We start from the raw sequence: 20,793 nt of genomic DNA on the forward strand, positions 1-20,793 counted from the left end.
GGCTGAGCCCCGAGCGCAGCGCGGTATGGGGGCCCGGGCTGCGGGCGGAGGCTGCCCTCCCCGCTCGCTATTTTTACGTGCAGGCCGTGGACGCCGAAGGGCAGAGGTAAGCGGGACAGCTTTTCACGGAGACTTCGGCTGTGGGCAGAAGAAAATCCGACAGATCGGTTAAAAGGTGACGTTCCGTGCCCGCCTCCCTCCCTCCCGATCAGGAGGATGAAGGGAGTTAGGCGGGGAGCGGCAGAGCTTTCTACGCCTCCTCCCCAGGCATCACCACCCCCCACGGGTACGTGGGTGTGCCACGTTCCTTCACCCTGGGCAGCGGCTTAAATATTTGCGGGCCCTGGGTCCAAATCGTAATTGGTGGATTTCTTGTGAGGGAGCGAAGCGTCCCGCTCCCCACCTTGGATGGCAGCAGTGCCAGCACGGCTACGTGCCCCATCCTCGGCGGGGCTGACCTTGCGTGCCTGCGTCCCGGCTGAATCTCTTCAACCTTTTAGGCAGAAATTTATTTGGGATTTTCTTGTAGAAAGGGAAACTACGGGTGCTGAAGGCTCCCTACGTGGCTTTTTTTGTATATCACTTAGAAAAAGCCAGTGAATCTCTTTAGGAGTATCAAATAACTGCACAATGAGGTGAGAAAAGAAAAAAACGATAAAAATGTTCAACAGCAAAACATGCGTATTGGTCCAGCCGACAATTTATGATTTTTTCTGCTTTGTCAAAACCTTAACAGTAACTAATTTATGATACGCCTGTTCAGGTATCCTGCTTGTTTCCACTGTTAGGAACATCAGTATTTCTCCTAAACACGTAGGCACATGATCAGCAGAGTCATTTAGGAATTACTCTGTAGGCTGTTATGTAAACTTCATAGGAATGAAGTAGGTAGACTTAGTTTTCAGAGAACACTCATGGCTTTCCATTCCTATAAGAAACAAACCCTGACCATACAAGCTAGATAGGAACTCGGACTACTCCGTTCAGGTTGTCCAGATTAGATGCACTGTGGCATGTGCAAGTTTGGAAGCTGCCAGTTCACCTTATCTTGGACGGTAAATATTTCCTGCATTTAGTTGAACTGGCAGTTCTTTAGTATGTCTGGATGAGTTTCAGGAAAGTTGACCGGGCTGCTGGGCTGTAATCTGTTAGTCCACCCACTCCCGCCACCTCTCTTTTTATCCCAAGCTCTCCCTACATCTGTGGGACCGTGTTTAAAGAGGTGGAAGAAGATTGGCAGATGCAGCATTTTGACTGTGGCAACTTTGTTAATACCTCGTGATGTGTGATACCTTCATGGTTTTTCAAATTTGGTTTTACTGAAGTTTTTTTTTATGATTGGTGTATGGTGTATTTTACCAAAATGACATAACTACACAGTGAATTACATGATCCCACTATAATGTTTTTTTCCTACCAAGACACTGGCATTTGTAATATCCTTTTTTTTTTTTTTCCATGTATGAGCTACAATAATGATTAAGAAGTTTAGCTTCATTCTTCACTTCCTTAAATAGTACATAGAAAATAAAGTAAGCTGGAAACATTTTGCTTCTGTATGTAAAATAACAGACTTATTAAGCTGCTAAAGTGAAGCTTGTTCTAGTATTTTGTTTTATAGAATCATAGAATGGTTTGGGTTGGACGAGAGTTTTAAAGATCATCTAGTCTGACCTCCCTGCCAAGGACAGGGACATCTTTCACTAGGTCACGTTGCCCAAAGACTGACCTTGAACATTTCCAGGGGTGGGGCATTCACAACTTCTCTGGACAACCTGTTTCAGTGTCTCATCCCGCTCATCATAGAGCATTTATTCCTTATGTCCAACCTAAATCTACCCTCTTTCATTTTAAAGCCATTGCCCCACATCCTGTACTTACAGGACAGGAGACCAAGATATATCTACCAAGATCCATTTATCTGCATGCGCTCTACCTTCCCATCATTTTACACTGGAGCTACTACTAATCAAGAGCTATGCTGGATTTTTAAAGGTGCCCTGTTCCCATATAATCCAAAAATGTATTTCCAACACTATTCGTAGGGCACCAAGTAATTTTGGAGTTGTGTGTCTGAGTGGAACCTTCTTGATACCTAGCGCTTCTAACAGCATGAGACATTTGAAGTAGCCTAACAAAATTCTCTTTGGAAGAATCATGTCTTGCTTGTGAACATTAGGATGTGCTAATAAAGACCTAGCATAGCTTAGTGAAGTCACTGGAAATCTGCCAGCATGAAAAGGAATGAACCAGACTAAGAAAGCTCTTGTGTGTTTTCATTCTTACTAAGCTCCCACTTATTCTCTGGGTAGGTTCACTTCATCGCCGGGTGAAAATGCTTTCCAGGTGAAGATCACTGCTCCTGATGAACAGTTCACTCGGGTTGGTGTGCAAGTATTAGATAGGAAAGATGGTTCCTTCCTTGTGAGATACAGGATGTACGCAAGCTACAAAAACCTGAAGATAGAAGTCAAAACTGGAGATAAACATGTCGCAAAGTCTCCATATATTTTAAAAGGTAAGAAGCAGCACTATGCATGGATTTCCTATCGTGGCTTTTTCTCACAAACTGTATCCCAGAATGTCTTCTAGGATTAGCATGGGATTCTACAGGACCTCAGTACTTCCCCAGACTATCAAATCCCGTTGGAGTTACGGATTCATATTAAGTGTCCTGCATGTACTATTCAAAATAGTAAAAAGAAAGAAATGCTGTTGAAGCTGTTGCCTAGCAAATACATGTAGAAGGCTCACACAGGAGTTGATGTAGCTAGGCATGTCTCCATTGGAGTAAAAAAAAAAGTTCAGATATGTCCATTTAGAGTTGCTGAAGGTTTCACCCTAAGCAATTAATGCTCAGTGCCTAACCCTCTTTTATGATCTCAGTAGTGTGACTTATTAAAAATAAAATAATTGTGTTCCTGATAGGACCTGTTTACCATGAAAACTGTGACTGCCCTCAGGAGGAGAGCAGTGCATGGCTGGAAGAGATGAACTGCCCTCAGATCATTCCACAGATTCAAAGAGACCTAGCAAATTTTCCCATTGTTGATCCAGATAAGATTGCAAAAGAAATTCCACAGAGGTTTGGACAAAGACAGAGTTTGTGTCATTACACCATCAAAGATAACGAGGTACGGAATAGGTTGATCTGAAGTCCATATAGGGATTTGGTGGCATGTCATACAATCAGGCTGCTTGGCTCTTCCCACTTGAAAGGCTTCTTTGTGTCTGTTCTTCAAGAAGCTTGCTTTGCTTGCTTCTCTGTCCTTGAATAAATTGCAGTTTGTAGCTGAGCTTAATAGTATCTGTCCTACTTTGTAAAGTGCTTTTTGTCCACATTGCAACTGAAGTACAGTGAAGGCAAATTACTCTCCAAGCAATCAATGTGAGTACCGGGCACAGACCCAAGTCTGCTAAATGCTAATTTGGTTTCCTGTTCTCTGAGTAATATTGCCGTGGAGTGTCACAATCATCTAATTTAACATGCATCAATAAATTATGTTGTGCATAATTCTGAAGTAAAGAAATACTGCTTAGCTCCACTGAGGCTCAGAGCTACAATTCTTTTCAGCAAAAACTGTACTGACTTCAGTAGAGTTTCACATGGAAATAAGAACAATGGAACACAACAGAAAGAGGCAACAAGTTTCCATTTCCACGAGACAGACCTAAAATGTCAACAAAAGCAAGCAAAGCTTGTCCTTTTTTTTGTGTCACTTTTCTGTGATGAATTGGAGAGGTGAGATTTCTAAAGCTTCCCAAAGATCATAAACCTATACAGCCATACAGTTTGTCCGACTAGTTACTTACTAAGTGATTAAAAGAGCTCTAAATTGTCTAGCTGTTCTTTGAAATGAAAACACCAGAGCAATAAAACTTTGTTTATTTTCAGGTTTATATAAAGACGTATGGGGAACATGTTGGCTTCAGAATTTTCATGGATGCCATACTGCTTTCTTTGACAAGAAAAGTGAGTGCATCTCTACAGTCATTTATTCTATATATCCTAATTTATAGAAGCCGGGGCTTAACAAATATACTTCATCATATTTGTCGCTATTTCTGTTAAAAAGCTCTTCTTGTTCTTTGATTAATAATGGAAAGGTCAGATGCATTTTCCTTGTTTGAAGGTGGGATATTCTACAATGCTCTCTGATCATTGTATGGAGTATCACAAGTGTTAATTGAATAGCAGGCTTTTATAGGAGAGTTTGATAGATTTAGACAGAGTGCGGGGTTTTTTTCCTATAGACTAAAGAAATCATCCTGTAGCATCTAACAGAAAATTTCTGTCTCTGCTAGTACATTTTACAGGGTGACTGAAAAAAATAGGGAATTTATATGATTCTTCATTAATTTCCATATGTTGAAAACAAGACGGGAAGGCTTGAGAAGGAGCGCTGAAAGCCCAACAGGTACTGTGTGGGAAACACTGTACAAGCAAAAAGCACCGTGCAGACTCTTCCCTAGGAAGACCTTGGAAAAACCCTGACCTATGTACATAGTGACAGAATATAGCAGGGCTGAAGTTTCAGCACACATAAATATGTGATTGTTATCTAAAGAGAGTAGTAAGACAAATATGAAGATATCTGAGTTAATATCTATTTTTGACTGTAAAAATATAAAGCACTTATCTTTAAAAAGGAGAGAAATAAGAGAGGAGTTACTGAAGTACGGAGTTGGTAACTTAAAAAAAAAATCCTTAGAAGTCTAATAAGAATTAAGTACGTTATTTATAAGCAGCTGAAAGATAAGGTAATTGGTATGAAACAACATTAATTTATCATAAAAAAATCAAGTCATACCTATGTAATTGTTTCCTATAACAAGATAATAGGCTTTCTGTATGGATGTCAAGTATCTTAGCTTTGGTTAGGCTTTTGAGGGCAAGTCTCACAAGTTTCTCATAAACAAGATAGGAAAACTTTGCCTAGAAGAAACTACTGTAAACTGCTTGGAAAACCTTACTTAAATAATAGTTGCCAATGTTTCCAGAGAGGCAAAAGGTGTCACAAATGTATTCTTCAGAGAATTGTCCTAGGTACAGTCCTCATTTAATAACTTAGTTATATTTTGACTGAATGATGGATTAGAGAATATGCTTATTGAATTTTCAGATAACAAAAATTAAAGAACCTGCAAGCACCTCACAGTACAGCATCATAATTAAACAAAAATTTCACAAGTAAGAGAAATTGTATGGAAAAATGGATAAAATAAAGTGAGGAGGGCAGGGTACTACACAAAGGCTGGGTAAGTCATAAAGTTCTGGCACCTATTTAAAATAGGGAGTGGTTATTTTCTGCAGAGAAGTGTGAAGGTTACAGTATCACAAGTTTAACATGAGTCAACAGTGGCATGCTGTTGTGAAAAGCTAAACACACACATTAACAAACTGATGAAAGAAACATAAAGTAACCTTCCCACTATACTTAGGATTAGTTACGGATCAGTTATGCCACTGTGTCTGCCTTTGGGTGTCATGCTTCAAGAAAGATTGTTCAATTACTGACATTGCACAGGAAAGTGGTAAGAATGACAAGACACACAAATGAAGATTCATTTAAGTAGGGATTGTTTCATCTAACAGTGTCTAAGGGAAGACATGAATGTAGCCTTTAATTATCTAAAAGGTTGCTCCATGGAAGATGGAAGTAAGCTGTTCTCGGTGTCAGTAGTGTTGCACAAGAAATAATGGAATTAAATTGCATCAAAGGTATTTAGGCTAAATGTTCGAAAAGATTTGCTAACTCCAAAGACAGAAACTATTTACAGTTCTAGAAAATAGAATCTGTCTTATCCCCACTAAATACTGTAGGAATTTCTGTTAAGACAGTGTAACTGAAAGACCATAGAACTGCTGGATTGGAGAAGAAGAATTAACACGTTGAATGATTCTGCCACTGAGGATGTAGATAAAATAGAATTTGTAGCATTTCTATGTCCATTATAACCGTTAGATGGCACTGTACTAATAAAGTTGAGTGCTGAAGATTAGAATGTGTAACCAAACACCCTTTTAATTGAAGGTACACAATAAAACCTTTTCTCTCAGTCTGTATACTGAAGACAAGAAGTACTGCTTTGGGTCTCTTGTCTCTAGAATTTCTGGATGTGTCTGCCAAAGGCTTTCCCGTGTCGTCAAGTTAGAGAAAAGTATCTTCAACCACTTAGGGGGGTGTTTGGTATTTGGCAAATTGTTAATTTCTATCTCTGTCCATAAAGATAAATTAAATTAGAAACTTAATGAAACCTATTTGGGCCACAGAAGAACCCTGAAATGTTAGCCTGTGACCAACCATTCTGATCTAAAGAATAAAGGGATTTGAGAGGAGAAATGCTTTGATGCATATATATGATGAGGAGCTAGCAACATATTTTAACTCTTTTTATGTGTATATGTGTATTTTAATTTGAGAATTATTAACATTCATAATTCTTCTTTCCTTCAGAGAAGGTATTTTCCCATGTAGGTATTGAGATAGTTGATGATAACACTTGAACAAAATGTTCCTAATCACACACATACAGTCATGACCTCTAAATTACCTGTTAGTAGTCAGGACACAGATCTTGGAGTTATTCCAGCAGTTTTCCAAAAATGGCAGTATAATAATCTTTTTTTCTTTTGTTTTTGCCTCCCTCCTTAATAAGTCTCAACTGGGTATCGCACTATTGCGTACATCTGATTAAGTCACAGTATAAAACCTGTGACATGCCTATTTTGTGAAAACAGTGCCGTTCTCATTTCATTTTCTCAGAAAGCACTACACAGCAAGAATGCTGTTGGGCATGCAACAAGAAGCTAATTTGACTAGGATTCTTTTGCTTTGGAAGAGGCAACTGAGGGGGATGTAGTGGAGATTTATGTCATGAAGAGGGTGACCTAAGAACAAATAGGGCATTAGCTCTGCACTCACATTATCCATGCCTTCAGGGCTCTGTAAAACTCAACCATATACCTCCTTCAGCCTTCTTGCTCTCCAAGTGGAAGTGTCCCACCATTTTCAGTTTGTCCTCACAAGGCAGCTGGCCCAACCCTGGGGCTAGCTGCCTTTGGTTGTACCTTCTCTTACTTTGCTTGCAAATACCAGAACCACACGCAGTGCTCAAGATAGGGGTGCATTACAGTTCCCTATAGCAGCAAAATTATGCCCCCTGTCCTGTTGTTATAATGTTTCCTGGCCATCAACAGTATTTTGCCTGCTTTTTGGCTGCAATAGTGATTTCTGATGCAGTTCCATACTACCAACTATTTTAAATAAGTGAGGATGTTAAGCTTAATAAAACCCCAGTGCTGACTAAATGTGGTCTTTCCATCATGGCTGTTCATCTCTGTTACCTCTCTTCCATTGGATTTAGTAATCATGCAGACACAGGGTAAATCAGTTCACTGATGTGACAGAAAACTAATTTACCACCCAACAGCAATTTTCCATGCAGTCAGCAAGGTGGTTCAATTTACCTTAGAACTGTATGATTGCTTACCAGTTCCCAGTGCTAGCCTGGTACAAAGATTATATGGCCAATCATGTAAAGTATAACAAGAAACCAACCTCTAAACTGGGGTGTTCCTATCCCTTAAAAAAAACAGAGAGAGCATTTATATGACTTTGTGCAAATCTTAAAAAAAAAAAATAAAAAATCTTGTAGGCTTTCCTCTGTGGTTTCAGTACTTCTGACATGTTTCTAAACTTAACGATCTATTACAGGTACATTAAGTATATTAGAACATGTTTGGGTTTTTTTTCCTCTTAGTGAAGTTGTTTTCAAAATGCAAGATGCTGGCAGAAGAACACTGCTTTGTATTAAAATGCATTTGTGCCTACTTTGTTTCTGTTTAGGTGAAAATGCCAGATGTAGAATTTTTTGTTAATTTGGGGGACTGGCCTCTGGAGAAAAAGAAATCCCCACAGAACCTACACCCTATCTTCTCATGGTGTGGGTCCACTGAGTCAAAAGATATTGTTATGCCAACCTATGACTTAACAGACTCAGTTTTGGAGACTATGGGACGGTAAGAAATTGCTTAAATTTTTCACAAAATTCACAGTGAATAATTTTCCAAAAAGATCTTTGTATTAACAGTATATTAATGGTTTTACTCTCTATTAATTCATTGAGACATTGGCACCCTGTAGCTAGGCAATAACTGTGCAATCAATATCCTAGCAGTCACCAAGTTATGTATTATATAACATAAATGACGTATATTTAAAACACTTCACCGTTTAATTTCAAAAATCAAAATTAATCTAAACATGGTCAAGTCACTGAAAACAGCACTTAGACGGAATGTTTCAAGGGTAGATATTTTGTTTGTTTGCTTTGTTTCCCCCCCCAAACATGTTGAAAGCTGGCCAGGTGTCTTTTTTTTCCTGATTTTCCTAGAATCTTTTTTTGTCTGCACTTTTTAAAGCCCAATGTAGCCAGAATTCTCAACCTGGGACATACCATCTCCCACTTTGATTACTGATCATAACTGGCCTCAGTAACTGCTCTGTCACTGTCTTGAAACACTACAAAGACAGCTTCAAAGAGATCTTTGTTGTCCACTTTGAACTTGTTTATCATTTCACTGCATTCAGTTCAGGTTCCTTGTCTGTATTATCCAGACTTCTCCTACATTTGCTCCCCCCTGCCCCCTCGATTCATGTGTTTTTAATTTAGCAAAGGAAGTGAAATATGCTGTATTACGCTAGTTACAGAAAAATCTTGCTTTGGACTATCATGACTGCTTCATCAGCATTATCAGCTATTGCATTACCCTGTATCAGCTTCACTGGTCTGGCAACCGTACCCACTTTTAGCCACGTTGTTCCACAACAACTGACAGGTACTCTTTCCACCAGCAATGTTGTCACTGAACTGATGCTGTCTTGCCACGGGCCTGTGAACTTGACATTCCTTATTTGCTTTTATCGCTGCAAAAATACTGATACAGTACATCTATGGGTGTGTCCATGACTTACCTTCATCCTTGGTATTTGCCTATTGCTACTGTAAACTCTTTTAAGTAATTGCACTTTAAAAAATTTCCAGTAGCCTTCACTATTAAATCACTTCTTACTCCCCCAGAGTCAGTCTGGATATGATGTCAGTTCAAGCAAATACTGGCCCATCGTGGGAAGACAAGAATACCACGGCATTCTGGAGAGGACGTGACAGCCGCAAAGAGAGGCTTGAACTTGTAAAACTCAGCAAAAAATATCCAGAGGTCATAGATGCTGCTTTCACAAACTTTTTTTTTTTTAAACATGATGAAAGCCTCTATGGCCCCATTGTTAAGCACATTTCGTTTTTTGATTTTTTTAAGGTAAGCCACTGACCCATTTTTCATAGAACTTAGGTTCTTGGTGTTTCTCATTATCAAATAACTTTGTATATATTATTGATAATAATTTTTTTGTTTGTTTGTTTGTTTTTTAGTTTTTCAGCACACCAGCAGTAACAGGCATGATTAGGCATCTGTCCAGTGGGATTAACTGCTATGTAGCTCTTACACTGAGGATAATAATGCTTGATTTACACCTAAAGATTCTGTGTAACCTTGTGTAATCTGTGTAACTCCAAGTTCCTTTTTATTTCTTTTTCCTGATTCAGTGATCAGGACTACTAACATAACTAACATAGTGGGAAAATCAGTGGATGAAGTGGCACATCTACCCTCACATCTGAGGATGAGCGTCTTAAGAATTTCCGGAGAACTTAATTGATGAAGAGGGCCATCGCTGTGTACCCTGCACTGTGATGAATTCCAAACTAAATAATAAAAGCTACTTAAACACTGACGCTTGCCTAGCCAGTCCTACATTTCTCAATATCGGCAAGTCAGTAATACCAGTGCCGTCAGAATAATACAACCTAACCAAGGTGCTGGGAATCTTCTGTTTGTTAATAACTTGTGGTCATTTTCTTTCCAGTATAAATATCAAATTAATATTGATGGCACAGTGGCAGCATACAGATTGCCTTATCTACTAGCAGGAAACAGTGTGGTGCTAAAGCAAGACTCCATCTACTATGAGCATTTTTATAACGAGCTGCAGCCGTGGAAACACTATATTCCATTTAAAAGTGACCTGAGTGATCTACTAGAAAAACTACAGTGGGCCAAAGAGCACGATGAAGAGGTAAATACACATTTAGAAGTACTCAGCAATGTTTCTAGAGAGAGAAAGCAAAAAGTGCATTTCTTTAAAACAAAAAAATCAATTAGAAGGATTTAAAAATTATTGTCTTCAACTCTGCAAATAAGAAAAACACTTTTCAAAAAATACATAATACTGTCTTTAATTTGAAATTAAATTGAACTTCGGAAAAATTAGGAGTATTTTCATAAGAATGCCTTACTTTAAAAATTAAGAATGCTTAAATAAAAATAAATAAGTTATCCTTACCTGTCAACACTGTACTTAACTCCAGAATCAATACTGGCATCCTGAAATAACTACTATTTTTCTGAGAATTTTTTAAGAAAACTTTTATTTTCTTTGACAGGCAAAAAATATTGCAAAATCCGGACAAGAATTCGCAAGAAACAATCTCATGGGAGACCACATTTTTTGTTATTATTTCAAACTCTTCCAGGTTAGTATATTTTTAATGGCTACTACCACAAGAATAGAAATCCCACAGAAAGAATTTGGGGCAACAGAGCTGCTGGGAATTGGCCAGTCCAGTACTTGAACCCACAAAGCAAGCAGCAGCAATTAAGAACTTCAGTTGGTTTACAAATGTTGTGTGCACTTATTTCCTATGAAACCCCTTAAGATTACACTGGTTCTTTGAGAGAAGCAATCGGATCCCATAAATCTTCGTCTAATCTGCACTTATATGTTGCCCACAATGATTGAGGAATTCCATGTCAGACACACACCCTGTGAATCACAGCTGATAATAGCTGTGCGTTAGCACCAAGATACCAAAACGCCAGTGAGGCACCCCCAGGGGCTCCTGTCTGCAGTTAAGTATCTGCTTACTCTGTCTGTGACACAGCACGGAGTAACAGATTGTGTAGCCCCGGAGTTTTTACAGAATTACTCAGCTGAGTTGGTGCCATATTTACAACCAGCTGTACAATCGTAACAAGTTTGTGAATTAACAATACCTTCCTTTTTTAAAACTAGGAATATGCCAGCTTGCAAGTGAGTGAGCCAAAAATCAGAGATGGGATGGAGAAAGTGCAGCAGCCTGATGATGACCTTTTTCCATGTACTTGCCACAGAAAAAAGGTACAGTGCTAAATGTAAAGTGATGGATGTCCTCAGTTCTTATTCAACCAAACTGGAACAGGCATTGCTCAGTAGCTCACGGTATCCATGACCAGACCATTAATGCCTGTCGAACTTAGAAACATTTCTTTGTGTATTTGCAGGACTAGACGGTTAAAAATTGAGTTTCCAATTAACTGAAAAATGTTTCTTCTTTCTTGACTGCAGGCCAAAGATGAACTCTGACAGAAAGAAATAAATTTTTAATAATTACCTACATTCAGACTTAAGGAAAGAAGAAAAATGTGAATTAAAATGCCAGTGGATAATGTCAATGGATATTCTGAAGTTTACTGTATCATGATCTATGTATGGAAGAAAACCAAGCACCCCTTATTTCCTTTTTATCATGCAGTGGTTGCATAGCCTTGTTCAAAAACATTTTTATAATTTTTTTTTTAAATAAAGAACATGTTTGTATCAGTCATGTGTTACTATCCTGAGACACCTTGGAAACACAGACACTTTTTACTCAGACTTGTTATACCGAGTCTATTCACAAGTGTGTTCTGCAAAAAAAGGGCAGATAAGAATTGTAAATCTGACCTCCCACCCCGTGTACCTATCCAAAGTCATCTTTTTCAGACCATAACTTTTGTTCCTTCTGAGAGGATCAGTCCTCTCAAACACAGTGATGTGGTGTTCATAACACATCTTTTTAACGTGGAGGAAAAACACAGTGCTATTGGACACCTCAGGAATATTAGAGAAAAGTTTTAAGTTCCATATGATTTTTCACAGACACTTTGTGAAACCCAGTCTCTGGCGATCTGAAAAGCAGTGAGCAGTGACTACTGAAACTAAACTGATCCTTGTTTCAACAATCTATGGTCTATTTTTAAAATACTGGTTTTCCATGGATGCTAAGTAATTCAGCTGTTAATTTTGAGCATATCAACACCATCTGAAAGTGATCCATAGGCAGATTAAAAGTCAAGTCGAAATCCATCAAATTCTAAAGTTAGCACATATGTTTCCAGTCCAAAATGAGGATTGATTTTCTCTGTAACAAAGCCAGTCAATTTAAAATACATTTAACTATTTTCTTTGCAAACAGAAAATAGTGTGCTATGCTTATTGAACATTACTGCTGGAGATCAGCTTTCTTGAGGCATCTTGTGAGAAACAATGGAAGAATATTTTATCTGATGAACATTTTTAGCTTTCACCTGCCTATTGTTTTGATTATAGAAAAAGCCTAAGGAGTAGTTCATTTGGTCATGTGATAAACAATGTATGTTCTAATTTAACTATACTAATCTACAGTTTTGGGTTTGTTGTTGTTGGGGGTTTTTTGTTTTGTTTTTTTTTACACAATGCAGCACCAAAATAAAGCTATCCTATTTAAGCACCTGACCAAAACATCACAGAGATCCTCTCAGCTCACCAGGGCTGACATGGCATGCGTTAAGCAGCTCTGCACACCTCCTCCCAAGAACAACCTCCAGGCTCAAGCTGCTGGCTCATGTTCAGCAAGCTGCAAGCCTTGGAGATGCAGAATGACTGGAACAGGTTTTAGGGAACTCTTGGCTGTGGAGATGAGACCACCATCTCAGGAGACAACTCCAAGATGCTTTTCCTGGGACCAAACAGCCATTTCATCTCAAGGGTCATCATTCAGCTGGTACTTGCTGATGGCTTGGCTGAAAGCAGTTACAACCGTTGGTTTTACCAACAGGTTACTCATAGTCTGTAATGAGGAAGTCTGCAGCTGCAAGCACACACAAAGTATTTCATCCACTCTGCAACGTTAGAGCTCAGCTGACAACCCGCTTTCCTTCTGCTAACAGGTAATGAAGTTCAGAACCCCACCTGCCTCTTCTGAGACCTCCTGACAGAAGCCTTGTGCAGCACAGAATCATTAAGGTTGGAAGAGACCTTTAAGATCAAGTCCAACCATCAACCCAAGACCACCATGCCCACTAAACCATGTCCCCAAGTGCCACGTCTATACATTTTTTGAACACCTCCAGCGACGGTGACTCCACCACTTCCCCGTGCCGCCTGTTCCAATTTCAGTAAAGAAATTTTTCCTAATATCCAATCTAAACTTCCCCCGGCACAACTTGAGGCCAGACATACCATACCTGCTTCCTTGTCCAGGAGTTCCTCCACCAGTATAAATATAATGTCTTTTATCAGTTTTTCTTCAATAGTCTTCCATGCCCATCTCTCCAAAGGGCCTCTGTGGTCAGTCTTTTACACAAGGGAAGTTGCTGGAGGGTAACTTTTCAAAACTGTGACCCATGTTCTTTGCTCCTCACACACAACCATGCCTGCATTACCCTTTCCTCCTCCTCCCCACACAGGCCGAGAACCTGGCTCCTTAGGGTAGTGACACTGTAAGTGATGAGAGATTCCTCTCCCCGTATCACTGGTTTTGAAGCATATTGAAGTGCCAGGGTGCAGCACCAAGGCAGAGTAGTACCACTCATGCTTGCCAGCCTCTGGGCATGCACTCGCAGAATTCTACAAATTGGTAGGTTTCAATTTCAAACAAGTACAGCATCAGGAATATACTCAGAAATGAAAAGCACCTAAAGATTTGCTGTCAAAATAGATTTTTTTCCAGTATATCACTTCAAATACTTAGTGCTCTGCATTACTAAGTGTTGTATACAGTTATTTGCATAGAAACACAGAAAACAATGCTGCCATAATACTAATTATTTTGCAAATTTTCTGTCCCTTCCTTCAAACAGTTCTTTATTGTTTTGCATAATATTTTTCATTCATACAAAAAAGTTGTATTTGCATTTACACTTAGACCTCTGAAAATAACCTGTTTTAAAAAATATGCCTCTCAGAAATAACAAACTCTAGTTTGCTGCATTTAGGAAAAACTAAATGAAGATATTGCTTAAACATTGAAAATCATTTGTGCTCCAGTTCAATATTCTCTCTAAGCCAAGAAAAAACTTGCACATTTATTTCTTCCATGACATCATCTGTTGTTCTTCCTTTGACTACCATCCCATGGTTTCCTTTATCAATCCAATGGATTTTTTTAGGGGCTTTCATTTTGCTTGCCACACTTTCTAGCAATTGCTAGGGAGAAAATAGAATGAAAAAGTTAGAGAATCAGCTGCTACAAACCGTGCAACTCCTAGATGTCTCTCACTTTGCCTGTGCAACACAGAACAGGCAGCTCTTAAAAACAAAATGGATCTGCATGCACATTAGAAACAACTTGATAGAAAAGATGTGGTGATACTGTATTCAGTAATGGAATTTGCTCAAACGTTTGCCCTCACTCAAACACAGAATAGCAGAAAATTAGTACTTCAAAAACTGTGAAGGTCACAACCCTGTGCAGGCTCCTTCCCCACATGGATGGGGGAATACACTTTTACTGCCAGAGGGTAGTACTAGCAGTAAAATGACAAAAATTCTTCAGTCAAATTTGTCTACAGTGGCAGAGCAGCAATACAGACCTCAGCAAACAGACCTAAGAAACAGCTCAGAGAGTCTTAAGGATTCCCGCATTAAGAGGACACTCTAAGGATCTGCTGGTTGCTAGCCTGACTTATTTTGGTAACAACTCCTCACGAAAGCATTATGACTCCTTAGAAAGTGCCCAAGCATGGAAAATGCCAACTGCACACACTCCCAAATTCAAGATGAACTGTTCAAGAACAACAGATACCTATTTGTAAAGAAAACAAGGCAGAAAACCACTGTATTCTCATCTCTACAAAAATCACAGAATGTTTTGGGTTGGAAGAGACCTTTACAGGTCACCTAGTCCAACCCCCCTACAATAAGCAGGGATATCTTCAACTGCTCAGAACCCTGTCCAACCTGACCTTCAGCGTTTCCAGCAATGGGGCATCTACCACCTCTCTGGGCAACCTGCACCAGTGTTTCACCACCCTCATTGTGAAAAATTTATTCCTTCTATCTAGTTGAAATCTGCCCTCTTTTACTTTAAAACCATTACCTCTTGTCCCATTGCTACAGGCCCTGCTAAAAAGTCTGTCCCCATCTTTCTTATCAGCCCCCTTTAAGTACTGGAAGGCTGCAAGAAGGTCTCCCCGGAGCCTTCTCTTCTCCAGGCTGAACAACCCCAACTCTCTCAGCCTGGCCTCATAGGAGAGGTGTTCCATCCCTCTGAGCATTTGTGTGGCCCTCCTATGGACCCGCTCCAACAAGTCCATGTCTTTCCTGTGCTGAGGGCTCCAGAGCTGGACGCAGGACTCCAGGTGGGGTCTCACCAGAGCAGAGGGGCAGAATCCCCTTGCTCGACTGCCGGCCACGCTACTTTGGATGCAGCCCAGGTTACCGCTGGCCTTCTGAGCTGCAAGTGCACACTGCCGGCTCATGTCCAGCTTTTCATCCACCGGTACCCCCAAGTCCTTCTCGGCAGGGCTGCTCTCAATCCCGTCATCCCCCACCCTGTACTGATACTGGGGGTTGCCCCAACCCAGGTGCAGGACCCTGCACTTGGCCCTGTTGAACCTCACGAGGTTCACACCGGCCCATTCCTCGAGCTTGTCCAGGTCTCTCTGTATAGCATCCCGTCCCTCAGGCGTGTCAGCCGCAACACTCAGCTTGGTGTCATCTAAGAAAAATAAATCTTTCTATCACAGAAGTCTGACTTGTGGGTAGAACTGCTTCACTAAAAGAATTTGTCATGAAAATGTGATTAATGTGAAGCTGGTAACATAGCACACTGTTTATGTTTTGTAACCTGAAATAGTTAAAACAGAACAGTGAATAACTCACTCCTTCCATAGGATTGTACAACTTTAAAAGCAGCCTATCAAAAAAGACAAAACATTTAAATCAGCAGTATTTTAGTGGCCCAAAGATGAGTTTTCTAAAGTAAGTGGATTATCAAGCATGATCCAGAAATTTTAAGCAGCAGAAGAAAACACCGCCAGGCTTCCTTATGTCTCATGAAGTTTCTTACCCAAGGCTTCCTTCATAAAATATATACATTTAGAGAAGGCTGTTAATCAAAGTCACAGCTGTGTATACCAGTACAGACACCACTCAGACTCATTCCTATTCCTCAATACTGCCCCTTCATAGCAGGATTTACAAGGCTACTCACTTTTTCACACATCTCATCTGCCGATCCTGAGACAAACAGTACTGGACACCTGATCAATAATAAATCTTCATCCCGGAGCTTGGACTGAAGTTTTGGTCGATGCAATGGGTAAGATAAACATACTAGACCTTGAATGAAGTCATCATCATCCTGGCTAAGTTGACGTATCACAGAGGCAGCAGCTCGTGAGCCCATGGAACGGCCTTTCTCCCATGTTAAAATAAAGGAAAAAAGTATATCTGCTGTCACCTCATCTACATTCTGTTGGAGTAAACAACTCCTAAAAGCAATTCACTACATACCAGTAGTACAAAATGCTACGGATATTTTTATTCATCTGCTCCTTCAAAAAGATTAATCCCAATTTCAGTATTTTCTGCTAAAATATTTTTCTGGTTATATTGTGATTTCACATCCCCATTTAAAAAAGAAGCGGGGGAAAAAAAGAAAGGATAAATATAGAGGGATCCTTTGCAATACTGGAAGGACCAACAGCCCATCCTGGGGGCACAGGGAAGAGAGGGACAGGTCCTATGCTCCAGACCCTTGAAATCTGAGATAGCAATGATATTATCTTGACTAATTTTTTTCATGCAACCTTAATCTGCTCAAATTAGAAACAAAGTTTTATGCGTCTTATTCCTAAAACAAATCCAGCAAGTGTTTATGCACACCTCAAACTTCAGCCTAAAAGTAAAAGTAGAAGGGGGGGAAAAAAAAAACCAAGTGTGGCATGAGGTCAGTCAGTAACAGCAAGGGCATACCAAAATATCTCCTCAAAGAAGAGGCATATGAGCTGACAATGCTCTGCAGCTGAGTGTTGGAAGTGGCTGATTCCAGTGGGATTAACTTGCATCAGCACAGATTTGGTTTCACTTGGAGAACATTCAGAGTTTCCCTTATCGAGTCATTCCTAATCACACCCATCTATTTCCCTTTTCACATAATATAACTTTTTTATCTGCCACTAGGTTTTATCCACCAAAACCTGTTTTGGGAGAATGTTTTTTTGTTTAGCAGTAACCAGAATTCTTCAAGACCTGCAGTTAAAAAGCACACACGGATTATCAGAGAACTCATGCCCTATCACTTACAAGTGACAAGGAAGCTTTCTCCCAAAGTACCTGGAAAACAGAGTCTATGGCTCTTTCCTTACTCCTTCTAGAGAGAGACCTGTGGCATCACAAGGAGGGTGAACAGGTCTAGACAGCCATGCTCTCAAGAGAATCCGGTGGAAGTGGCAGGCTGGATGTTCCCACTTGCGACCCAAGAAGCAGTGCTGCTCAAGCCAGCTGCCAGAGAGCCGAGCTGCACACCCGCCCCATGCAGCCACCAGCTACAGGGCTGGCAGCATTCTGCTCCTTGTTAAGACGCCCAAATCCAGATTGGTAAGTGGGCCCCCGCAGTCAGTGGACTGCCAATCAATTAATGAAGGTTACAGAGCATTCAACTGTCAACAGATAGCTGAATTGCTCTCCCTAGGCAATACTGACAAGTGGGAGTTTATTCAGCTTGTTCCCTAGTTAGACAGCAAGCTTCTAGTGTCCACCTGGAACGGAAACCTGTCATCCACACCTGTTCACTCACTTCTTACCAAAGTGGGATAGACTTCAAAAAATGGAGTAATTACAGATCACTATCATTAGAGGCAGTATAAGAGAGAAAATTATAGATAATAAAAACTATACCTGCAAGGAAGACACCCAAAAGTTTATAATCATCAGAAAGCTTTAAGTATTCCTAAAGAAATAAGATCAAAAGAAGCATTACAAGTCAGAATTAAGACAGCTGGGAGGCTGGGGATTTTTTTGTTTGTATCTACTAAACACAAAATGGCAAGCTCTTTCAGCACTCCAAATTAAACAAAGAACAGGTACATACAAGTTGCTCTGTTTTTTATACGCACATGGTTTCATAACATTTTGCAGCAACATAATAAACATAAGTAATTTCACATTAGCTCTCAGCAAGTCTAAAATATCAGATGCCTTATCAAGTTACCAAAACATAAATGATTACTGTGTATCAACTTAGATACAATAACAGACTGCATGCACACTCTTAGCTCATTAAAAGGCAAAGTAAGTTAGCAAAAATGTGCTTCAATGAGGTCACGCATTTCCAGCAAAAAATTTTAAGACACAATCAGTTATTTCTGACAGAAAAGATGAAATTCAGCAAGAAATTTTTCCTTTTTTAGGAGAGAACTAATCAGGTGCTATCTTAGCAGAGGCCTTTACATTACCTTTACACAGCAACATATTAATATAGACTCACTAACAACATCATGCTTCTTCAAAAAAGAAGGGAGAACAGATGCACATTAAAGCTAACAAAGTCTAAAGTCAAATTCATGTACATATAATCACAATGACATCATTTAAATTAATTCCTTAAGAACTGGACTTAGTTCCCCTATAAAATATGTCTGATGCTCAGTGCAAAGCGCTCAAGCCACCTTCCCATGCCCCAGTAAAAATAGATAGACAATCAGGAGAAAATTTCCACTCCTTCCAGCCTGCTCCAGAACAGGAAGATAAGCTAAGCTGATACTATTATAACACAAAGTTGCTTATTTTAACAAAACCTAGGTACATAACAACATCTTAAATAAGGTATCAGCAGCAGAAAGAGATGAACACACGCATATACCAGTTTAAACTGATTTTGAACTCGAACACTATTTAGGTTCGAAGGCTTTCATATGCTACTCCCAATCTCTTTTGCTTCAAGTCCTCCTGCGACCCAGAGTCTCTTACTCTTTCCATTGGTGTCCCAGCTGCCAGCCCTCAGAGACCCAGCACAATTCCCAGGTCAGCTTCTTTCCTCTCAAAACCACTTGCAAAGCTGTTTCCCTTAATCTCCCCTCCCCAAGACCTCCCAGAACACCTTGTTTCCATCCTAAATACTTTCATTTTTTCAAGCTGTAAGTTTTCCCACAGAACACACTTGCTTTCTTCACATCCTTTTCTCAAGCTTTTGTTTCTCTCCCTGAACTAAAACCCACATATTTGCTGCAGCTGTTCCAGCCACTGCCCATATAGAAATTGCTCCTGCTGTTTCTGTTCAGACAGTGCTCCATTTAGTTAACCGTCACTTCTAATTTTCCCACTGTTGCTTGACTAATATCTGGTCATAATTTAAGAAACCCAGAAGACGGCACCCATGGATCTAAGCTTTGGCAGAATTTGGTCACTTCTTACCACAACTGTTTTGAAGGCCTTAGTCCTGTAGGCAACATTAAGGCCTTTACAAGTAAACCGCAGGCACAGAACTCCATGGGATGCAAGATAAACTGCCAAAGACACTAAGTGAGGGAAATTCATATCTCCTCCAGCTCCATGGGTAAGAATCACTCCGTATGTTGATTTCTTCTCTGGGACAGAAAAGATAGCATCAAGGTATTTGTTTCCAAAAGGTATTTTCACTTTAACCTAGAAATGAAACAAACAAACAAAAAATTTAAAAAAAAAAAAGCATGTTCCCAGTCTATGCATTATGATGAAGAAAAATCGGACAAGAAAGAAACCAAAATTGCAAGTCCAATTTTATTTCTTTTGTTTGAGGGTACTAAATAAGTAACTGTGTGTGTCAAAGATTTTCTATGCAATAATGGGCAAGTCACTTTACCACTCCACACCTTATTTCCTCCATTAGAAAATTAATCATCCCTAGTTTCAAGGGATGCTTCAAGGCATAAACTGAAACGCTTCTTACCTTCTCTATGTATCTATATCTAGCTATTCAAGAGCTAACTGCCATACTTAACTTGAATATTGTCTTCCACAATAAGAAAATTTAACTCTTCTGTAAGACTTGAAAATAAATAGGAAATATGAACTATTCTATAATTGCACTTTCCTAGAGTAGAAAAAATATTTTTATCTCTGATCTCTCATGATCATTATTAAATGAAAGAATTAAGGAAGCCCCTAAATAAACGAAATTATCTTGGGTCTGTAGAGCCATATGGAGTATATAGGATTAAGAGAATTCCTTGCTGGCAGCAACTATTTAATGCCTGTAGCTGTAGGATCCACGTACAAGCTTCATGACAAAGGGAAAAAAACAAAAACAGACTATTATGAAAAATGGATTTGAATTCACTAGTGTTAGATATTACACACAACTGTAATAACAAATGCACAGGAACTACTTTTTTCATTAAGTGTTCAATAATAACTAGTGTCAGATGTCATAAGATGCATATTTCATGTATTTGTATAATTGATATTCTAAGATAAGCAAGGCACTTACTCTCTAACTAGCAGCCTAAACGACATAAATATAAAACATAAAGACAACAGCCCAGGAAACATTTCCAAATTACACAGTGGTAACCACTCAGTGGCGTCAAGAGATTGAACTTTCCCCAAGGATAGGAGACAGCAGAGGCTCAGACAAAGCCAGCTTCGGGCTGCCGGAGGGCCTCCAGTCATAACAGACATCTGGAAGAGC

The 20,793-nt window shown here is 39.6% G+C and overlaps 2 protein-coding genes across 2 annotated transcripts; one reads left to right on the forward strand and one right to left on the reverse strand.

Annotated features, from left to right (window-relative positions):
- Window positions 1–5: 5 nt before the first annotated feature.
- On the forward strand, window positions 6–11,465 carry KDELC1 (KDEL (Lys-Asp-Glu-Leu) containing 1; the record flags this gene model as incomplete). The annotated part of the gene is made up of 10 exons (XM_010284045.1): window positions 6–106; window positions 2,313–2,518; window positions 2,929–3,134; window positions 3,896–3,973; window positions 7,851–8,023; window positions 9,085–9,322; window positions 9,930–10,139; window positions 10,507–10,596; window positions 11,136–11,240; window positions 11,448–11,465. Coding segments are annotated over 10 exons (1,425 nt in total), but the record flags the coding sequence as incomplete, so codon positions are not given.
- Window positions 11,466–14,009: 2,544 nt separating this feature from the next.
- On the reverse strand, window positions 14,010–19,765 carry TEX30 (testis expressed 30). Its single transcript, XM_010284044.1, has 4 exons — window positions 19,539–19,765; window positions 18,024–18,075; window positions 16,336–16,538; window positions 14,010–14,327 (listed from the first exon to the last, which is right to left on the reverse strand). The coding sequence occupies exons 1-4, from the start codon at window positions 19,659–19,661 to the stop codon at window positions 14,154–14,156; spliced, it is 552 nt and encodes a 183-aa protein (XP_010282346.1). The 5' UTR covers window positions 19,662–19,765; the 3' UTR covers window positions 14,010–14,153.
- Between the last annotated feature and the right edge of the window lie 1,028 nt (window positions 19,766–20,793).

Source organism: Phaethon lepturus, unplaced genomic scaffold (assembly GCF_000687285.1).
Source record: "Phaethon lepturus isolate BGI_N335 unplaced genomic scaffold, ASM68728v1 scaffold11993, whole genome shotgun sequence".
Classification (NCBI taxonomy): Eukaryota; Metazoa; Chordata; class Aves; order Phaethontiformes; family Phaethontidae; genus Phaethon; species Phaethon lepturus.

Excerpts from the sequence above, each read along its gene's own strand:
- TEX30 (XM_010284044.1), bottom strand. The coding sequence starts at position 19,661 with ATGAATTTCCCTCACTTAGTGTCTTTGGCAGTTTATCTTGCATCCCAT. Across the intron at positions 18,076-19,538 it reads AGGCCTTCAAAACAGTTGTG|GAATACTTAAAGCTTTCTGA; the intron begins GTAAGAAGTGAC and ends TTATTTCTTTAG. Across the intron at positions 16,539-18,023 it reads TTTGGGTGTCTTCCTTGCAG|GCCGTTCCATGGGCTCACGA; the intron begins GTATAGTTTTTA and ends CATGGGAGAAAG.